Source organism: Halichoerus grypus, chromosome 14 (assembly GCF_964656455.1).
Source record: "Halichoerus grypus chromosome 14, mHalGry1.hap1.1, whole genome shotgun sequence".
Lineage (NCBI taxonomy): Eukaryota > Metazoa > Chordata > Mammalia > Carnivora > Phocidae > Halichoerus > Halichoerus grypus.
Window position 1 is genome coordinate 11,057,242 of NC_135725.1, and position 21,076 is coordinate 11,078,317.

General features: G+C 46.8%; 2 protein-coding genes across 2 annotated transcripts in view; one reads left to right on the plus strand and one right to left on the minus strand.

Annotated features, from left to right (window-relative positions):
- PGM5 (phosphoglucomutase 5) overlaps nt 1-11,068 on the plus strand; it is a 194,989-nt gene extending 183,921 nt beyond the window's left edge. Inside the window, exon 11 of the mRNA XM_078062323.1 lies at nt 9,558-11,068. Within this exon, the coding sequence (XP_077918449.1) occupies nt 9,558-9,647 (90 nt within the window). The 3' untranslated portion in view covers nt 9,648-11,068. The remainder of the gene's footprint in view (nt 1-9,557) is intronic.
- Nucleotides 11,069-16,597: 5,529 nt separating this feature from the next.
- Nucleotides 16,598-20,687, minus strand: TMEM252 (transmembrane protein 252). Its single transcript, XM_036100437.2, has 2 exons — nt 20,410-20,687; nt 16,598-16,835 (listed from the first exon to the last, which is right to left on the minus strand). The coding sequence occupies exons 1-2, from the start codon at nt 20,685-20,687 to the stop codon at nt 16,598-16,600; spliced, it is 516 nt and encodes a 171-aa protein (XP_035956330.2).
- Between the last annotated feature and the right edge of the window lie 389 nt (nt 20,688-21,076).

The following is a 21,076-nucleotide window of genomic DNA, read 5'->3' on the forward strand; positions in this document are numbered from 1 at the left end:
GGCTTCAGAGCCCATGCTTGTAACCACTCTTCTGGACCACTCCTTCTAGAATAAGTAGCATGACACTTTTTAAGTGTGGTTTTCACACCTGGGTACACATCAGAATCACTTGAGCTTGCCAGGGCTCTACACTCCCTGACTGGTCCCCAGATGCACCAAGAGGACATCGCCATGATGGGAGCCCAGAGTAGCATCCATGATGCTTCTCCCCTCGTACTTAGGTAACAGTCTTCTGACGAACCTTTGGGGAATTTTTTTTGAAGCTTTTAACACATCTCTCAGGCGCAAGGCTTCCTGGGATCCAAATGCAGAAAGCCAAGCTGAACCTCATTATTGTTCCATCCCTAGGAACCATGTTTTTAAGAAGTAACTTATGACCTAGACCATGGCTTTTGGAAGTGGTTGGAACAGAGGGACAAAGAGGAGGTGAATGCTTTCAAGGAGAGTCCTTTGAGCAACACCAACTGGACAGTGGTCCTTTTTTTTTTTTTAACCCTGCTTTCCATCATGCGGTGTATTTCTGCTAACAATTCCGGGAGTGGCAGTAGCGGGGTGGGCAACTGTACTTTCCTTCTGAATTGGCAAGTGTGTTCCACATCAAGGAAACCTTTGAAGTCTGTTGTGAATATACCCAATGAAGAGAAATGTGGAAGACACAGTAGGGATGTCTGAGGAGGGTGGGCAGAAATTGTCGTGATCTGAACCAACTAGTCATTTCCCAGCCTGTCACAGTGTCTTTGATGGCAGAAAGGAGGCTCGAAAGGGAGAGGAGAGGGAGAGAGGGGGAGAGAAAGAGTGGCCAGGGGGCAGTTCTCTGAAATGTAAGCTGTCACATTTGCAGGTCGGTCTGTGTTTGCAGCACAGGATGAGGACGGGGCGCCAAGACTCTGCCTGATGCCTGTCATCGGTGCCAATAGATGCTGGCCAGTGGTTTGGCTCTGCCCCTTTAACCATCTCTGAAGATACTTCTGAGTCTGGAGCCAAATGGAGCTCACATTTGAACAAATAGGAAAATCAGCTTCGTGACTCTTCTGTTGTATTTTGGATTTGCAGTCTAGGGGCTGCCTTTCACCTCTTAAAGTCCGCAGTCGCAGGAGTAGGGAGGGTGGTGGGGAAGGGGGCCGGGTCTGCCTGGTCAGTGTGGTTTCTAGTAGACTTGTCACTGCCGTCCCAAAGGGCTCGTGTAATTTCCACTTTGATTGAACTTCTTTGGGAGTGTTTCGTTAGCTGATATCTTGGGATGGCTCTCTGCCCCTCAGAGGAGAGCTTTTGTGGAGGCCGGGCTTCTGATGGTGACAAGATCGATGGTTCCCTCAGTGTCGGGCTCAAAATTCAGACCTACGTGGTCATTTTTCACAGTCTCCATTTTGGCTAATTTTAGTTCTATTGTAGATCAAGACAGGTAGATGTGTTGCATGAAAAAGGAATTAAAGTCAGGGCCGTGGTTGTACGGATTGTAATAAAGAGCAGAATGTTGCAGTGTTTAGCATTTCCACTTAATTTATTTTTTTAATTTATTTTTATTTGTTTAAATTCAATTTAACATACAGTGTATCATTTGTTTCGGGGGTAGAGGTCAGTGATTCATCAGTTGCATACAACACCCAGGACTCATCACTTCAAGTGCCCTCCTTAATGCCCATCACCCTTAATTTTTATCAGCAAAAACATTTGATTTTGTTTTCAGTAATAATTCCTGTTCTAGATGTTTCCCAAATGGGTTTAAAATAGCCATTCTTCTTATCTAAAATCGGAGTTATTGTAGCCAGAGTGGCATCTAGCCTCTAGGGCACCCTTGTGCAAACTGTAAAAAGCATCCAGGATGATGAGGCTGGTGGGTGGCATCTTAGTGGGAAGACAAAGGCACCCCTTCCTCTGGGAAGATGCCGCCCCTCGCCATCTTCTGAGATGGGCTTGGGATGGGTTTCCACCCCCAGTTACCCCTATGGGCAGGAGCCCTTCTAAAGTGGGCTTGGGGATCACAGATCCCTGTCCTCGACTCTCTCTGTCACACTGTGTGAGTGTTCAGGATTTAAAAGGCACTATCATCAGAAACTGTCTCCAATGCTCCGATGTATTGGAAACAAAGTCAGAGGATGACTCCAAGTTTATAATCCTAACAGGTACGAATTGCTCTACAACTCCTGGGATACAAGAAATGTCACACTGCTCTGTTGTACAGATCAGACGGTCTCTAACTTGGTCACCCCAGCCTGAGTTGTCAGGAAGCTCAGCAGTGGCCATTTGGGGCTCCGTCCCTTTTCCGCAACATCGAAGACCACGCAGAAGGGACAGAGGCCTGGAGAGGGTGCTCGCCATCCTGGGGAGAATGCAGGTTTCCTCAGCTGCTCTGTGACACCACGTCTGTGTGTTGTCCCCGCCATCTGTCTGGGGCATTGCTCTGGGCAGGGGCACGGGCTCTTTAACCCCGTGGTCCTTGCCACTGCCCACAGGCCTCCCTCCCTCCTCGGCATTGCTGATCCAAGGGGGCTCAGCTCAGGTTCCCACCATTTCCCGAACACAGAGTCCTTTTCCTCTCCTGTATTCCTGGGTTTGACAGCTTTCCTTTGCTTTCAGCTCTGGATGATGAAGCCTTCAGCCCAGCTCTTGATCCACGTTAATACCTAGTGTTAATTAGAATCCCCCAAGAACCTAGTAACCCTTCCCAAGTGGAGAGGGGTTCCTGGCCTAAGAGACACGAAGCCTGGCCTCTCCCTTGGGTTGAGGAGCAGGCAGGTGGGGGAATCGATGGACAGTTTCATCTCTTCCTGCTGGATCTTCCTGATGAAGGGGGTGCAAACACAGGGTAGCTTCTCGGTAACCACACACTGCGTTAAACACTGGACAACTCACCTGATTACCTAATTTCCCAAACCCGCCATTTTGTTTAGCAACTCTTATGGGCAAGACACATATTGTAAGGAAACCGACATAACGTAAGAAAACTCTGCCTTCTAGTAGCTTAGAGTTTAGTGGGAAGTGTGTAGAGGAAGAGAGAGCGGGGTAAAAACAACTCTACAAATTCCTCTAAGTGAAGATAAGAAGGAATCAGCAGAGAAGCAAGGGAGTGTCTGGAGAACGGAGGGAGCCTAGCTGGGTGGGGTGGGGTTGTCGGAAGATCTCAGGAAGGAGGCCTCGAGGGCTGGGTGAGATTGCAACCCGGTTCTAAACTGACAGATCGACCGTGTGGAAGTGGAGACGAGAGGCGGGTGGGCTGCCTCAGGCTGGGAGGGGGGTGTCACAGTTTCAGGGGTGCAGCGGCGTGAGACATGGGGCAGGCAGCGGACTGAGGAGGGCTCGTGGCAAGGAAGGGCAGCGTCATTTCCTGTGGCTGCTGTAACCGTCCCCCCAGACTGGGGGGCTCCAAACAATAGAAATGGATCTCTCCTGGCTCAGGGGGTACCATTCTGAAATCGTGGGGTCTGCAGCCTGGCAATCCCTCTGGAGGCTCTGGGACAGAACGCTTCTTGCCTCTTCCCCCTTCCGGCAGCTGCTGACGCGGGCGGACGTGTGGCTGCGTCACTCCCGCCTCCGGCCCCGCCTCCACTCGGCTGCTCTGTGCGTGTGTGTACGAGGTCGCCCTCTGACTCGCTCTCGCGAGGACAGCCGTGATTGCATTTAGGGCCCAGCTGGATAATCCCGGAAAATCTCCTCATCTCGAGGTCTTTAACTTCATCACATCTGCAAAGAACCTCCCCCCCCCCCCAAAGAAGGTCACATTTATAGACTCTAGGGACTTGGGCCTGACATATTGGGGGCTATTATTCTGCCCACCAGAGGGAGTGAGACCCAGCCGTCAAGAGCCTGACAGCCCTGCCAGAGGGGCTGAGGTAGCCTTGGAGGGATCATCCGGGACTTTGCAGGGATCATCCGGGACTTGGGAGGGATCATCCGGGACTTGGGAGGGATCATCCGGGATTCGGGAGGGATCATCCGGGACTTTTACGTGAGGGCGTCATGAATGAGTCTGGTCCGAAAAGCTCGGCGTAGTGAGGCTGAGAACAGGTAGGGGATGCGGGCGACTGTGTTAAGGAGGGAGCAATGGGACGAGGAGCAGTGGGTGGATGGGGAGCCACGGTGGAAATATGATCGATGGGTTTGAATGTGAGGAGAGAGAGAAAGACTCACCAAAGAGCACTTCCGGCCCAGCTGTTGGAGACATTAGTGGGCTGCCCTGGTGCGGCCCTGAGCTGAGTTGGTGAGGAAATTAATTTGGGTTCGCAAGAAGTTTGGTTTTTATAAGGAAAGAAGCGTTTTTTCGCTGGTGGTAAAAAGCTGAGCCATGATGGTACCTCAGAATGATCCAAGAAAAACATAATTTGGGTGAGTTCATTGGATTAATGTAACTTTGTCTTAATTCGTTTTAAAATTTTGATTTGTTTTAGGACACACCGAGACCAAGGTTAGCTCAAGAAATCCAAGGTCCTGGAGACCAGACCCCGAGCAGAGTTATAGACTCAGCCCCCTGGGCAGGAGGGAATGGACCTTTACTTGAGAGATGATTGGGATTCACACCATTCTTTTCTCTCTACCAACTCTTCATTATTTCCCTCTGCTCTCTGGTTTCTTTCTGCTTTCTTGTAGCTTTTCGTCATCTTTCTCAGAGTCCCTGTTTTCTTACAACCCCTGGATTACCATGGCGCCTTATACCCTCATGGTTAATCGATTAGAACCTCGTGGTTAATTTAGCTCCCACTGCTAACTGGCTCATTCTTTCATTACCTATCAGTTTAACCCCTGAGGGAAAGAATCTGATCAGCTGGTTCAAGTTTTGTCCCTGGCCGTCTGGCAGGTTGCTGGCCAGCCTCTGAGGGCTGCCTGAAGGTCAGGGACCCACTCCTGGTCCAGTCAGCTGTGGCCAGGGGGTGAAACTGTGTGATGCAAGCCAGAAAACTGAGCCTGGGGCTGGAGCAAAGAACTTAGACAGGTACAGGAATCAGCACGCCTTAGAGCAGTGGTTTGCAAAGTGGGGTCCCTGGATCCCCAACATCAGCATCACCTGCACCTTGTTAGAAATGCTCGTTCTTGGGCCCTACCTCAGACCTCTTGGATCAGGAGCTCAGGGAGGGGATCAGCAGTCTGCGCTTTGACAGACCCTCCCGGTGATTCTGATGCATGCTGAAGTTCAAAAACCACTGCCTTAAACGAAGCAAACAGCATATAGACTAAAACCAAATGTTGGAATGAAATCATGAGAGGAGGTCAGGCCGTTCAGTGGGGGTGTTGATGGAAGCTACCCCTAAGAATGAGGAGAAAGTGGCATTTGTTACAAATTCCTATTTTATTGGCACTAGAAGGTCTGTGTCTTCTGCTGGTGAGTGATCTGCCTTGTCCTGGGTGGTATTATCTGCCCCGAATGAGGAGCTAGGATAAGTACTATTATCCCGCGCCCTTCTCCCGCACCCACGCTTCCCTGACCATCCGAATGCTCCCTCCTCCTCAAGGCCAGCCCAGCGCTGGGTTCCCTCCACAAATTCTGACAAATCTGGCTTAATAAATGATGGTGTTTCCAGTTAGGTTTTGTTTTTCTCCAAAAAATCGTTAACTATTTACTTTGAGTCTTGGGACATTCAGATCATTTACACCTCTCCTGTCCATTGCTGGTCGGGGGCAGTTCATTTGGTTAGGGTTTGTTTTTATGGCCCTAATTTGCATGCACATGGATCAGAACCACCACCACAGCAACACAAAGTAAGAGGAGATGGGAGGAAGAGTGAAAGGAAAAACCCTCTCTGTGCTTCCAGGGAACACGAATAGGTTAAAACCTAATACAGGACTGGGCTTAGGGTGAGGTTAGCTAGATGCAAAATTTAAAGAGGCACTGAAACACGTCAGCAATCAAATGAAGTATTGCAATGCAGTATTTTTAAAAATCAAAATCGATGCAGTTAAAACCTGTAATAAACAAAGCATCCAAATTTTAAGTCGAGACAGGCTCCTAATCCCTCTTTAGCCTGGTTGGCTTATTACCCGGAGATGGCAACAAATATCCTCCCGACTCTCCAAGATGGAGGAAGGACATTGGAGCCCGAGTGAGAGTGCTGTTGGATGGGTACGCTGCCAACTCAGTTTGCCACAAGAGGGGCACTCACCGTTCCTTACTCTTGAGCATAGAAAAGCTATGTCAAGCACTTCCTAGAAAGAAGATGCTACATTCCTAATTCATAAAAGTCTCGATTAGTTTATTCTCTTTATTCACAAAGAGTGGTCTCGGAACGTCTAATACATTCACCTAACCAGCAATGCTCTCCTGTTCTTGGTCAGTGTAGATGGCTGGTCAGTCCTGTGTGACCCCTCCTCTGAGGTGGGACTTGTCTGGTGCAGTAGGTGACGGTCCCACTGTTCCCTCATCTCTCCTCCTTCACCCTTTTATCCACTCTGTTCCCCTCTCATTCCTTGTATTCTGGATTGTGGGATGGAAAGAGCAGTAGAGGAGGTGGTACTCTGTTCTTAGCTCAGCCACCAAACAGACATGGGCCTCTGGGCCCCTGGGCCCCTCATGGCTCCTGTCTGTGCTTCGGTTTCCTCGTCTGTGACAAGAGAATCTCAAAACTAGATCGCCCCGTGTTCCTCTCTGCTTCTCAAGCTCTGTGCTTCCAGTTCTACCTCAGATATCTCACAGCCACAGGCTTCTGTTAACTGCTCGTCTCACTCCCGATTCTGAGGGCCTTTCCACTTGTCTCAGGATAATTCATCTCCCCTTGCTCCTTTCCATGATGGATGGTGGATGATAGGAGAGAAGAGTCTGGATTCCCACGTATCAAAGCTGTGATTTCTGAAGACAAACAGGACTGCAAAAATCCTGACACTGTTTTGTGTTGTCATTATCTCTCTTGAATAGATTCCCATTCGTATTTCATCAGTAATGTTCACCTTTAATTTCTTTATAGTGAGCAGGAACTTAAAGACACTTGGGAAGCAATCTGAAGAAAGAATTTTCTAGACTTTTTTTTTATTCCTCTCCAGTGTTTCACTGTATCTCACTCATATTAATTTCACAGGAGTAGCTAAGTGCCATTACCTAATTCTTTCCAGAACGTTCAACTTAATTTTCATAGAAAGAACCCTTCCTGTGTATACTCATATCTCACTGGTTTACATGTAGTTTAAGTGCATATTCTGAAGAACTAGTGTAACAGGTGTTAACGTATTTAGGAACAAATTTAGCTGACTACTGATAAGCACATAACTCAGCTGCTGCAGGCAGAAGTAGGTGAGCATATTAGAAAGTGACGGACTGGTTCACGGACAGCTCCTGCGCTGTGGACATCAATCGGGATGTTTCACAGAAGAAATGGAAAGCAGAGCTTTATCATCTGAGTTCGGTGGAAATCCATTACAAGAACTTGGGCAGGGTTTACGGTATTGGTTAAAACTGTGCTTCCCTACCCTCTTGCCAATAGCTACCGTCACTTAAAGATGTAGAGTTGAAAGTCTTTGATGTTGAAATTCACAATGACATGAAACAAAACATGTCTTAATTTTTCAGTTCTTAAGTTTAAATTCAATTTCACTGCATTTTCTTAAATAGATGGGATAAAGTTTATCTTTATTTGCCCTCAAGGACCTCAGTTAAAGTGATTGATTTTTCACTTCATTCTTGTTCTCTGTCCTTATTTAACCTCCTTTATAGGTGTTAATGAAGAGTTACGTAGCCCAAAAAACCTGGGGGTGTGAGGAGAGGGAAGAGAAGACAGAAAAGGGAACGAAAGTTAATAATCTGATTTCCGTACAAAATGGGTGCTTGGCTCCTCAAGGATCTAGATGCCCTTATATGGGCATCACATGGAATATGGCCTCGCAAAATGTGCCAGTAAGAAATTTTTCTGGGCACCAAGAGGGTTATTAAAAGAACATAAAACCTTCTGTTTCTGTATATCATGTTCATGGATACGGAAGCGGAGGGAAGTGCACTTGGCTTGTGCACTTGTGATGAAATGGCTCAAGACTCTCATCTCCCTTCTAGCTTCCAAGATTATGTTTGAGCTTCTCTGTCTGGTCATCTTCACAGAGTAAGATGATTTCACCCATTTAGCCATAAGTGTGTTAAATCCTGGACATACCTCTAGAACAATCTTTACAAAGCACAGCTCTGATAGTGTCACCCCTTAACTCAGACAACACCAGCATGTCCCCTTGCCTAATGAATTAAATCCTCACGCCTTGCCCTGGCGTTTCCATCCCTCCAAACAAGGCTTGCTCACTTGTTACTCAGGACTGCTGTGTGTCTACACTCCATTCAGGACACACGGGCCTGCTTGTGCTTGTCCTCGGACCCTGGGCCTCTGCTTGTGCTCTTGTTGTCTGCTTAGAATGCGTGCATTCCCTTCATCCCTGTACCTGTCAGGCTTAGGGGAGGGTTGCAAGTAGCAGAATCCCCCTCTCCCTTCTCAAAAATGACAGGTTTTATTTTTCTCAACATGGTATCTTGGTTTCTTCCCTTTTGCTAGTATTTCCCAAACTTCTCTTCCATCAGTATCCCTGTATTAGTATTTGTCCTTTAAATGGACTTACATTGTTTTCACTTGAATCTGTTTATTTATTATAGAAAGTTTGCATCTATGTGAAAAAAAAACCAGTATCCCTTTATAAATAAAATTGAATTCACAAAAGTGAATTCAATAAGATATACAGTGATATTACCTACCATCTAGGTAATGCTTGCCTGAGGCATGCTCTGTTTGGGTTCATGTATTAAAGATTGGCAGCCAACAGAGTTTCTCCTTGATGAAATTAAGAGGATGGAAAAAGAATGGAAAACGGGGTGACTTTCTCACTGTTTTGTAGGTAACGCCATGTCCACGAACCATCTAGAATAATCTCCCGTATCATCTGTGTGTATGAGTATGTTTTCCACACTTTGGAAAACAGTGCCTCACCTCTGTGAAATGATTAGCAGCTAGAGGGCAAGAAGTGATTCTCCTCTCCATGTCCTTTGCCTTTCTGAGAATCTACTCCTTAGGCTTCTAAACCCCCCTCCTTCTGAGAGGCACGGAGGCACCTAATGAGCCACAGTGTTATTTGATGGGAAGAAGGGAGTAGATATTTCTGCAGCACTAGCCGATGGATTGGTCTGTCTTCTGTGAAACATCAAGATAGTAGGTTCTGCAGGCCTCTGGTCTTAGGCTGCAGAATGAGTGTGTTCCCTCAAGTTCTCGTGTGTGTACGTGTCTGGGCAGGGTGTACATGCTGTGGGGAGTGGGAGAGGAAGACTGTGGCGTTTTCTGAACTTCCTTAATTCACAAAGCTCTGAAATGCCCCAATGCTCTGAGAGTTGAGTTGGTGGGTTCCTGTCTGAGATCGGTGTTTTTGGGGAGCTGGACAAAACTCTGGAGACCATCTCCTCCCCTAGCTACCCCCCCACCGCGCCCGACCCACTCTACTCTTCTTCTGTGGATGAGGAACCAGGGTTTAGGGAACAGGTATCCAGCCAGCGGGAACTCTGTCTTTAAGCTGCAAATTGGAGTTGAATCCAGATGCTTGTGACAGAAACCAATCACAGTGGCCCTCCTGTGACTGACGTGAGTTGTTCACAGACTTTTCCCCTCCTTTTCCAGGCCGTGCTGAGTCCTCTTATAGCCATCGCGCTGAAAATATCCCAGATTCATGAGAGAACCGGCCGGAGGGGCCCCACAGTCATCACCTGAATGGAGGAAAGATCAGTCACCAGGGCCAAAAGAGAGCGCTTGGCGGGAGACACTTCACCCACGCCTTCTTGCTACCTGTTTGTGCCTTTTATGACTTTGAAACACACACACACACACACACACACACACACACACACACACACGATAATTTGCTGGTGGGTGGGGGAGGGGCGGGTTGGAAGAGAAAAAAAATCTGTTTTGTTTGGATTTGGGTCCGTTCCTCCAAATGCAACAGGGTCTTCAGTTGTCTGTTAAAGCTGCACTATCATTTGGTATCTATATTTTATCACACAAAGGACCCTTACCTTTTGAGAAAGAGTAAGTGGGCCGGGAAGGTGTCCATCATGGTGTTAGGTGAGGAAAGGTTCTAAACTCACGCACAGAGCGCAGTGCCAGAATTAGGCTCCCGCCACGCCACGGGTGCCGCTGGGCAGACCTAGGAAGACTCTCCTTGGCGTGGTGGAGGACTTAGCTTTTCATCCTGAGTCAGGTCTCCCAGGGGGAACGTTGTGGGACTCCTCATGGCCTCTGGCCACCAGATGGCCCACTCCCCCTCCCTCCCATCCCCTGCCGAGTCCTGGTGCCACCTTCTCTGACATCGGAAGCATTCTACAGATCACCATGGCACACTTTAACGAAACACATCCAAGAGTGTTTACCTCTCTTGTTTTGTAAATAATACTATTCTAGCTCTTAAGCGGGCTGCATTCCTACAAATTCAGCCGTTCATTGTGCAGGTAGAAAGCCGTTTCTTGGCAGGACTCTGCAGATGAATGCCTAACATTTCACCGGCCCTCTCTTGACAACATCCCGTAGGGTGATACAGGGGTTTATATTCATTCCTCCTGGGAAGACAAAATACCACCATGTCTGCTATCTCTCTTTCTCTCCGCTCCCTTATCTCCCAGTAAGGGCCTGTTTTAAAGCAGTCATTGAGACACAGTTCAGATCTTACAGTGGCTCTACAAGGAGACCATGAAATGCTAGCAAAGTGGAGAACAGAGTGCTTGCTGGAAGAAGACCTTATTGGTGGTCGTTAAGGACCTGATGAGATAGGGGTGGGGGAGGGCGGCACCCCTGCCGGAAACCGGAAGGTCCCAGCTGGCTCGCTTTGCCCAGGGGAAGGATACTGCAGCTCTAGCAGCCTCTGTCTGCACCCAGCCGGGACACTCGGTGCGTGGGACCTGTTTGCGTGTGTTTTGCTTCCTTGGGAACGACCCTCTCACTCACCCTGTCATTAGCACGGATGACGTGGTGCGCTTTGACTGTGAAGCAAGGGGGTTTTGCTGTAGTCAAGATGAGCGCAAGCAGGGAGACGTTCCTGGGAAGGGATTTGTGGCCACTTTCTATCTCTGCTTCTGTCAGAAACTTGCTCCGACATGTAGTAGCCAATAAAAAAGAAATTCCTGATTTCAACCTGATGCATGGATTGTGGATTTTTGCGTGTCTGTCTTGCCATGGGTGGTCACATTTTGATAAGTCTGTCTTTCAGAACACTGGCAAGGGCTGGCTTTCGTTGTTAGGACCTGGGAATTTATTACGTAAGTGGGACCAGAAAAGGCAGATGGCTCAAAACTGCCTTTGGGAGTCAGCAGAGACGAAATTGGCAACTGGTCTTTCATCGTAAGTATCTTCGTTTCATAATCACAGAGGGTGGCTTCGAGCAGAGATTCTAAAGTCATGGAATTTATCAGCCATGAATGTCATATGCCTTAAAGCTTTACGTGGGGTCAGTGATGGCTGTCCGTTTACTACTCGGCTCTGTGTGGGTCCACGCAGTTGGATGCGTTATAAAGCTTAGCTCCAGGTCAGAAAATAGGTATTTTTTTCTCAAGTTGCTGAACTTTGAATCATCTCTAGCTTCAAAGTTCAAATGTAAGGTAATCCTCATTTTAAAAATCTATTTTTTTATTTCCAGCATGTGCGCCCAGCTGCCCAAGTATTCATTCATTCACTCATTCATTCAACAAACATGGGCTGAACGACTACTCTCTGCAGAGTCCTGTTTGTGGTGCAGCGAGGAGATATACAAAACAGGATTCCTGCTCCTAGGAGCTTGTAATGTGGACACGGGGGGCTAGGACATACATACGTGAAGAAGCAGGAGGACATGAATGTTCTAGTAGAGGCGCCAGCAATGTGCTATGGGAACACGTGGAGGGATTAGCTCTGAGATGGCAGGACACTAAGCACTTGATGGGTTTCCCGAAGAGTGGAGTTTCCTGAGACTTATAATCATGTATATGATTTCACGAGGGGTCCACGTAGCCAGAGCAAAGACGGAGTTGAGAGGTAGGATGGCTGGAGAGGATGCTTGCGTTGGGTCTCGGGAGAGAATGGCACAGATGGGCAAGAGTGCAGGAAGCACAGAGGTAGAAAGAGCAGGTGGAGCACATGTTTGGGCCCAGCTATGGAAAGAAGCAGCTGCACGGCCACCGATTTTTACAGAGCTTTTTCTTAGGTTGCCCAAGGGAAGATCCTGTGGTGGCTCTGGGACACAGCCTTTCTCTGTGGAACCTGCTCAAATTCACGTTGCCAAGGTATTATTTCTTCTTTATGTAAAATCTAAGCTTCTCTTGCTGAGCTATGCCTGCAAGTCCTCTTGTCTTCTTCTCGGGAGAGGTGGAAGGCAGGAAGTCACTTTTCTGCACGTAATGGTCTTTATGTCTTAAAGATGAAGCTCCAGCCACCAGTCTTTCTTAAGAGTAAATGACTGGAGAGGTCCGAGACTTTTGTGGGGACCACAGGAGACAATCCTAGAGGAGAGGGTGGCTGGAGTGTGGCAACTGTCGGGCCACTCTTGTGATGGGCTAATATCGAGGGGTTCACTCGTGACACCATGTGCCCCCAGGACAATGACAAGCAACAGTGTCTACAATGCAGCGGTTCCCAACCAGAGCAGTGTTTGGAAATGTGTGTATACGTGCCAGGGAGGCATTTGAGGGGACGGGACCCCGGATTCTAAATATCCTACCAGGGGTCCGCCAGTCCCCTAGAACAAAAAATTGTTTTGCCTCATTCATGATTCTTGGGTTCATTAGCTGACCTTGAACATGGCAGGCAGCCATCATTAAAATGAGATGTTTATCCAGTATTCCTGATCCAAGGTGCAGCCTCTATCCACAGGATTCACAGAACAAATAGTTTTTTATGGCATCTCAGGCTGAAGGGCTTGGACATGACCTGAAGGCTTTCTACACAGGAAGCCTCAGATCGATGACCAGTCCCACGGCGGCACAGTGCGCTGACGCTTGGCTGTGCCGAGCCAGTGTGCTCTGCAGATAATGTAGACATCCCCCGGGGAAAATGGTGTGCTGACTTCTGATTGGCCAGCTGTGGGTCCGTGTAAGGCATGGGATTTACTTTGGCAGTGATAGCCATCAGCCGTGGCAGGTGTGGGGAATTTGAAAAGCACCTGCGGGAGAGGGGAGTGCCCAACAGGTGACTCCATTTTATTGCTTGATCATGCATCGGGTAGTCTTGAAACACGTGGACGCTGCCATCCCAGACACCTGCCTTGACAAGATTTCCCTCCCTGAGTGGAGAAGGGCTTGAGAAATCGTGCACCTTTCGAAATGATGTAATGCCGGTAAATCAGTGTTTGGCCCTTCAACAGTTATAGACAGCAAGAGATGATCAGAGGCAACAGAGCTTAGCGGATGCCTGTCCCACTCCCACCAGCTGGAGCCCTTATCGGTGGAAATGGCTCATGCAGTTGGCAGCCCACTTGGTATGTGAATCAGCCTAACCTGTCATGGAAAATTATAGAATATGATGAAGCTATGCATTATAAATCCATGTCTTTATCATTTTTTCATGACTTTTAGCACCTAGTAGGTGCCCTGCAATATGGGCGAGCTGGGGAGATACCTCACCGAAGACTCTGTGTTTAAGTAGAATCTTGAGGAATGGGTAGAACGGCCAGTAAAAGTACTTGCGAGTTTTGGAGTGGAGAGGTCAAAAATACACACGCTACATCTCAGATACGCAAAAGATGCAGCATAATGTATTCTATAACTGACCTTGTCATGCTCACCTTCTGGGGGATGGAGAGAGTACTTAGAGCTGCCACTCAGAGGAAGGTTATAAGATGAAAATAGTGGAGGAGCCGTCACCTCTGAGAATTTCCCATCGTCGTTGACAGGTGAGCCTACCATTCCCGTGTGAGAGAAGGGAATGAGCAAAGACTGTAGTGAATATTTGCCTCCTCTTCACTCTCTTGCAATGTCTGTGCCTTCCTTGCCATTCAGGGAATTGTGGTTCTCCATCCATCACCTCTAATTGTACCATAAACTTAAGGAGGAAGACGGGATACAATGTCTACCTCCTTGAGTAAGTACCCTAGGGGTGGCCAGTGAATTCTTATTAAGCACAACAGAACACTTCTGTTGTGACTTGCCCAGCGGGTTTTAATTGCTGGGCCTCTCAAAGGTAGGATTTGTTTGGAGTAACGCCCGTGTCCTTGTTGCTGGCTTCAGAGGACATCCATTTTCAAAAAAGCAATAAATGTCTATTAGTAGTACTTCTTTTCAGAAAGCAGCTGGCTTATCTTCTGAATCAATAGTTGGTGTTCAGTGATGTTTGGGTTTTCAAAAAGAATTAACTCATCTGGATGGTTTGTTAGTTCTGCATGGAGAATCAAACTTTGACTTATGTTCCCCTATTGATTTTTTTTTTTCTGATACAAAACAGAGATGAAAGAGAGGGAAGTTTGAGTACAAAATTTACTGCAGTAAAGAGATCAAAACAATTTTCTTATGTAAACCAAAAATAACATGTTTCATATGACTATCAGAAGTTGGAAAAATCCATTTATGACCAATGCAAACTCTGGATGAAAGCCCAGTGACAGAGTTGGTTCAGGCCCCTGGATGTGTTCAGACCCCAGAGAAAATTTCAGGGTAACAGTCTCAGTAGAGGGATAGAAAGAGATGACAAGAGAGAAATAATAAATTGCATTGCTAAGAAATGGTCACCTTCCCATTGGACAGCCATGAGTGACCTTCATATCCAGTTATGCCCTTGAGGTCAAGGATTCAAATCCCAGATGCCCAAATGCATGTTTCATGTAAAAGGACCAGGATTTCCTTTCATGTGGCTTCCTGCGTATTTGTCAGGACATGCTTCATCTGTGCACTCTGCAAAAATGGGAAGAGGAGGCCGTGGAGGCCCCATTCCATCTTGCAGCCCTTGAAAGCTCTTCATCCTCGCCACCACTATTCAAACCCCCCTGTGCCCATTTACAGGGGCTGCCTGTCACCAGTAGGAGCCACTATTCATCATCGATGGAATGATCAGAGAGAAGGAAACTGCACAAAGAGGTGGGGGCCAAGCTCCTAGGCAGAAAACATGGAGGGCGTATTTACATGTTAAAAGAGAACCCTATTATATGTCAACTACAGTGAAAAAATTTTAAGTCTTTTTTAAGTTAAAAAATATAAAAGAGAATGCTAGAGCAAGCTCTCTGGCTTCCCCAAGGGCTGTAAGGTATTGTACCAGTCCTGGGGCTCCACTTCCTGATGGGGCCCACTTTCTGAAGCTGGAGAGAAGTCCAGACTGCTCCGTGGGAGAAGGGAGCTAAGACAGGGCTAACCTAGCACAAATGTTTGAAGTAAATACACTCTCTCATGCCCCTCTACTGGAAACAACTGTATGCTATGGGCAAAGTTTCTCAATGCCTCAAAGTCTCAGTTTATGCATCTGTAAAATGGGACTAACCATTGCACTTATTTCTGAAGGGTATAATGAGGGCTAAACAAAAAGCACAAAAAAGTTCCCAGCACAGAACCCGTCATATAAAAGGCATTCCGTAATCATTAGATAACAATCCTAGCATAAATTCTCACTTGATTGAGGAAGAAACTGAGGCCCAGACAGATGAAGATTCTTGTCCAAGCTCTAAAGCATCAGGCTGCCTCTCTTCCACTGTCCTGCCACCCAACATGTCCTCGTGTGTTAAAACATGTAATAAAATATAATAAAGCTGAGGACGAATCAGTGGGTTTTTTAAAATAAATGTCCCAAGCCTAAAAATGCATATGGGTCTGTATCTTGAGACGCCAAAGAATTTTCTGTTAAGGATCAAAGTACTACAATATAGTCTCTTTTCTTTAAGATTCTAGAGATTTGCAGGGATTTGTTGAAATACACATGGATATTTTAATGCCTTTGAAGATTTATGTCAAAATCTATATTAATACAACTTACGGCTAGTACAGTTTTCCCCTCTGAATTCTGTGTCTTATGGATTTTCAAGTATTCTGTCTGTCCCACTTGAGTCTCCAAGAAACCTTGTCATCTCTGCTGTACAACCATCCCGTTTTTAAGATATTCATTGAAAATTTTGTTTGAGCCATTTTGAAAGGAAATACTGTAGTTGTTTTCCACATAGAAGTAAAATACACATAATTAAAATTAAGTAATATGAAGTAACATTCATGGCTTCCAAGAGCACATCTCCCACAATGCGAATTACAGTGTCACTCTGGTAATACTGTGACACCAGCCAACAAAACCCGCAAATTAAACCACAATGACCCTTTGTCTCCAGCCTGCTTTCCTTTTGCGATTGTTGGGTGATGTAGTGCCTGAAGGCGCCTGGCTGCCCCACGAGCAGCACCTATTCCTTCCCCCCTGGGGCTGAGGTGATGGAAGGGGGTTGAGTGAGAGCCAGAAGCCTCTTGGAGCAGAGCTCCAAAAGCGGTCCCAAAGCCCACCTGGGCTGGGGTTAGTGCGAATCCTTTGAAATGTTGCCGGCTGCCGACCACACCCTTCCTTTCAGGCCAAGCACATCGGTCGAACTGCATGGCTGTCATCCCCAGCATCTCCTCGGCGAGTACTCCTGGGGGTCCCGGAAGACACTTTCCCTGCCATAGTCCAGTGGCCACGTTTATTATCAGCAGCTGTAGCCCATGAAGGTGCATTCTGAGCATGAGGGAGTGTCCCCCGCTTCAGCATCGCTGGCTCTGCCTCTGAACATCCTGCAATGGTGTGGCTGCCGGCACCCCGCCTGCTACAGACTCCTCGTAGGAAGGTGGGGCCTCGGGGCAGGCATCCGTTGCATCCTCGAGTTCAAGGCCCATCTCTGTGTACAGAGGTGGAGGAACATCCAAGGCGTCTCCCTCTGCAGGACAAGGTTGCTTCTCGGCATCAAGACTCTCTTCATACGCAGGAGGGTAGAAATCTGGCCTGGGGATCAAAATGCCACAAACATACATGTGTTATTTAAGTGGTTAACGCCAAAGAGGCATATGCCTGCCTCTCTCAAATCACATTGTGTGAAGTGAAACTGTTAAGAAACATTGATTTTGAAACAGATGTACTTCTTCCCTGGCATCACCAGTTTTAAAAAAATGTGCCGCTCTTCCAGCAAAACCCTCCTTATCAGCCATCGGATGTGTGCCTCTATAGTCCTGTTTTTCCCAGTGGGTTATTCCAAGCTATTCCCTCTCTCTCCCTCATGGGAACCAGGGACTCTCAGTGTGAGATCGTCACCAGGGGGAGGGATGCGGGGGGGGGGGGCCTCAGCTGCTCAACTTCCCTACACCCAGTTAGTCCATCCATGACCTTGTCCCCATTCACACACACCACATTCGTGCTCACTGTCTCAAATCCTCCTAGCCAACAAAATAATGAACGAAAACCAATGTATAAACTTGTCAAATCGCTGTTAAACACCTGAACCCAATGTAACATTGTGTGTCAACTACAGTCTAATAAAACTTTTTAAAAACCCAGCTCTGTGCTGTCTCCTCAACTGTATCCGATGTTTCTCTCTTTCTTCTCACTCTTTCAAGTCTCAGCGACTAGTTTCCAAAAAAACATACTCGTTTCTCAAACCATTTCAACCAACAACTTCATGTAGATTTCACTGGCCCCCCTTTCCATGCCAAAAGGTCAATGGCGAAAGGAGCCATTCACGCCAAAGGTGATGTATTCATTGGTCATCTTGCCCAATGCTGCTAATTGCTAAATCATTCTGGCTTCTCCACCATGAATGGGACTGGGGGTGGTGTGAGGTGAGGAAGAGTGAAGGCGAGCTTGATTGAGTTGTGTATTTATAGAGCGAATCCCTCAGTGCCCACGGGGAGTGTTTATGGTGCGTAACCACAACAGAACAGAGCCCGCCACTTGTAGCCACAGCTCCATTCCAAATATTACCAGGCGTGAAGCCAGAGATAGCTGAAGGAGCGGTCTACTGTACGGCATAAATCTCAGCCTTCACTCAGAATAGCCAAGGCAGTGTCATGGGGCACACGTGTAAAGACATTGAAGACAGAAAGGTGAGCTGTTTCCCTGGAGTGATTTGAAAGGCTCCAGGATGACTGCCACCTGCCCCCAAATCCCATCCGGCTCTTCCAGTCCCATCTGCCCCTCCCCCACCATTTCACATTCCCAGTGCCCTCAGGGCCACCATTGCACACTCATTTGCTCTGATACCTCAATATGGGTCCCCATTTTGAATGCATATGCTTCTGAGAAATGCAACTTTTTCTTGACTGACTTCCTGGCCATTCTGGGTAAGCTGGGCATCTATTAGATGCAGTAGGAAGAGACAGTTCAATGGGGTGTCACAATAGCCATATCATGGATCCCTTTGAAATAACTTGGCATGGTGTGATGTTAGTAAATTTAAGCTGCCTCCTGTAGGCAATCAGGTACTCTTCTTTTTGAAAAGATTTTATTTATTTATTTGACAGAGAGAGAGCACAAGCAGGGGGAGTGGCAGGCAGAGGGAAAGGGAGAAGTAGACTCCCTGCTGAGCAAGGAGCCTGACAGAGGGGTCAATCCCAGGACCCTGGGATCATGACCTGAGCCAAAGGCAGATGCTTAACCGACTGAACCACCCAGGCGTCCCTGCAATCAGTTACTCTTATCAGGAATTCACGCTCTGGAGGCAACCATCTAACATTTGTACAAGAAAAAAAAAAAATCATCACTCAAGAAGCACCATCCGTGATCACTTTAGTTATTTTAATCTTTTATCAAACCCAGAGACCTTGCCAGTTAGTATAATAAACATTGGAAATGGGGTTTGGTTATTATAATTAGTATCTTATTAATTAGCATAATAATGTCAAAAATCAACCGTCATGGGTAAAATTATTTATATTCAAGATACGTGGAGTAGCTAAGATATTTTAGATGAAAAGGGCAGAAGAATTTATGGAGTCTTACAGCCTGTGTCTTGAGGATGATGCCTGAAGTTTTATCCCTAAATGGTCCTGTGTTCAGCCAAGAATTAGGAGGGTTTGGTTGTCTGATACTGACCATAAGGTGAACTGAATTTTGTTTTATTGTAGTGAAATATATATAACATTAGATTTACCACTGTGTACAGATCAGTGTATGGATCAGTGGCATTCTGTACCTTATCCCTCTCCAGAACTTTTCCATCATCCCAAATTGAAACTCTGTACTCAGTAAACGATGAGTCCCCATTCCCTCCTCCCTGCTGACCCCAATAACCACTGTTCGCTTTCTGGGTATGAATTAATTTCACTGCTCTAGATATCTCATGTAAGTGGAATCATACAGTATTTGTCTTTTTGTGAACGGCTTCTTTTACTTAGTATAATGTCTTTAGGGTTCATCCATGCTCTAGCATGCATCAGAACGTCCTTCCTTTTTGTGGCCGGATAATATTCCATTGTATGGATAGACCGCGCTTTGTTTATCCATTTGTCCACTGGCGGACAAACAGGTTGTCTCCACCTTTTGGCTATCATGAAGAATACTGCTATGAACCTGGTATACAACTATCTGTTCAAGTTCCCACTTTTAATTCTTTTGTCTACATACCCAGAAGTAGAATTGCTGGATCAAATGGTAATTCTGTATTTAACCTCCATGCCATTTTCCATAAAATGATTGCTCCGTTTTACATTCCCACCAGTAGTGCACAAGGTTTTGGACTTTTTTTTTTAAGATTTTATTTATTTATTTCAGACAGAGAGAGAGCCAGAGAGAGCACAAGCGGTCGGGGGAGGGAGGGTGGCAGAGGGAGAAGCAGACTCCCAGCTGAGCAGGGAGCCCGATGCAGGGCTCAATCCCATGACCCCGAGATGATGACCAAAGGCAGACGCTTAACCAACTGAGCCACCTGGTCTCCCCTAGGTTTCGGATTTTTGTATATTCTTGCTAACACTTGTTGTTTTCTGTTTTTATAAGTAAGAGCCATCATAATGGGTATGAGGTGGTAAGGTTAACTGAATTACCACTGGAATGTTAACTGCCTTGCCTTGGATAAATCTGTCATGCAAGGTGTGATCAGAACACCTAGAAAGACAGTAAGCTGGGACCTTACTGAGTTCATGAAGAGGTTGCAGGACTCATTCAGTGCCTGTTTGTTCATACAATGCCATTTGTATGGCAGAATTTGGTCTGGAACTTCCTTTCCTCATAACCTGGTAGCCGGATTATGGGCAATAACTCACCACAACTTGCCTCTAAGGACAGCTTCCATGATACAAAAAAAGAACCTAAGAGTTGGGCCTCTTCTATTGGCTTAGGTAGGTTTTCAATGTGGGGAGAAGTGGTTTTTCAGATCTAAATACCCTCTACTTCATGATTTTCCCCAGAGGCAACACCATTCTTCCTAAGGACTAAGCCCAGAGTAATTTCCCGACAGGAAAACTTCAGTTCGAGACATACAGCCCTGCAGGACATGGGTATTTCTCCACAGTGGGATTAAGTTCATTCTGCTTTTCCAGAATCTGGCCCCATTGCAGCCTTCCTCATCCTCTGGCCTCCCCGTACATACCTGTCGACTGTGGCCAGGGGAAGTGCCCCATGAGAAAGTTGTCTTCTGAGCACATGGGAGAACACCCCTTTGCTTTCCCTTGCCTGGTGGTAGGTGCTCCAGAACATTCCACTCAGAAGGATCACAAACCCCAGTGGCAGAAGCATATAGGCCAGGATCAGGTTCCCTCGACAGTTGAATATCGATTCTGAGGAAATGAAGAAGGCCCCCAGGCAGATCATCAGGAAGCCCATCAGGAGGGCAAGGGCACAGAGAACGAGACTAGTTCTGTTCTGCATCCCTGCTCCTTTGGAACTCTTCCACTCCCCTGCTTCCTCGCTCAGAGAGAATGCTGTCATTAGCCAGCTCAAAGCTTTATATGCTCTGAGACCAACTGGCCTTTGGACAATTAAGTGAAGCAGGCACTTAGAGGCTATTCATTAACCATTGGAAGTTACCATAATATCCTTGGAGGATTAACCTAAAAACACAGCATTGTGTAATGCAGGAAGGAGTGGCTTCTCATTGCGGGCTTGCTCTTCTGAGCTGGGTGGGACCCTTAGCTAACCCCAGTTATTTGAGGGAAGGTCTCTCATCCTTTGATTAAAAGGGCACTCATCTCTTAATCCCCATGGTGAGTAATTCCCCACTAATGCTAGAGAAATTAGTGTTTCTTTATGAACTAGCT

Excerpts from the sequence above, each read along its gene's own strand:
- TMEM252 (XM_036100437.2), bottom strand. The coding sequence starts at position 20,687 with ATGCAGAACAGAACTAGTCTCGTTCTCTGTGCCCTTGCCCTCCTGATG. Across the intron at positions 16,836-20,409 it reads CCCCTGGCCACAGTCGACAG|GCCAGATTTCTACCCTCCTG; the intron begins GTATGTACGGGG and ends TTTGATCCCCAG.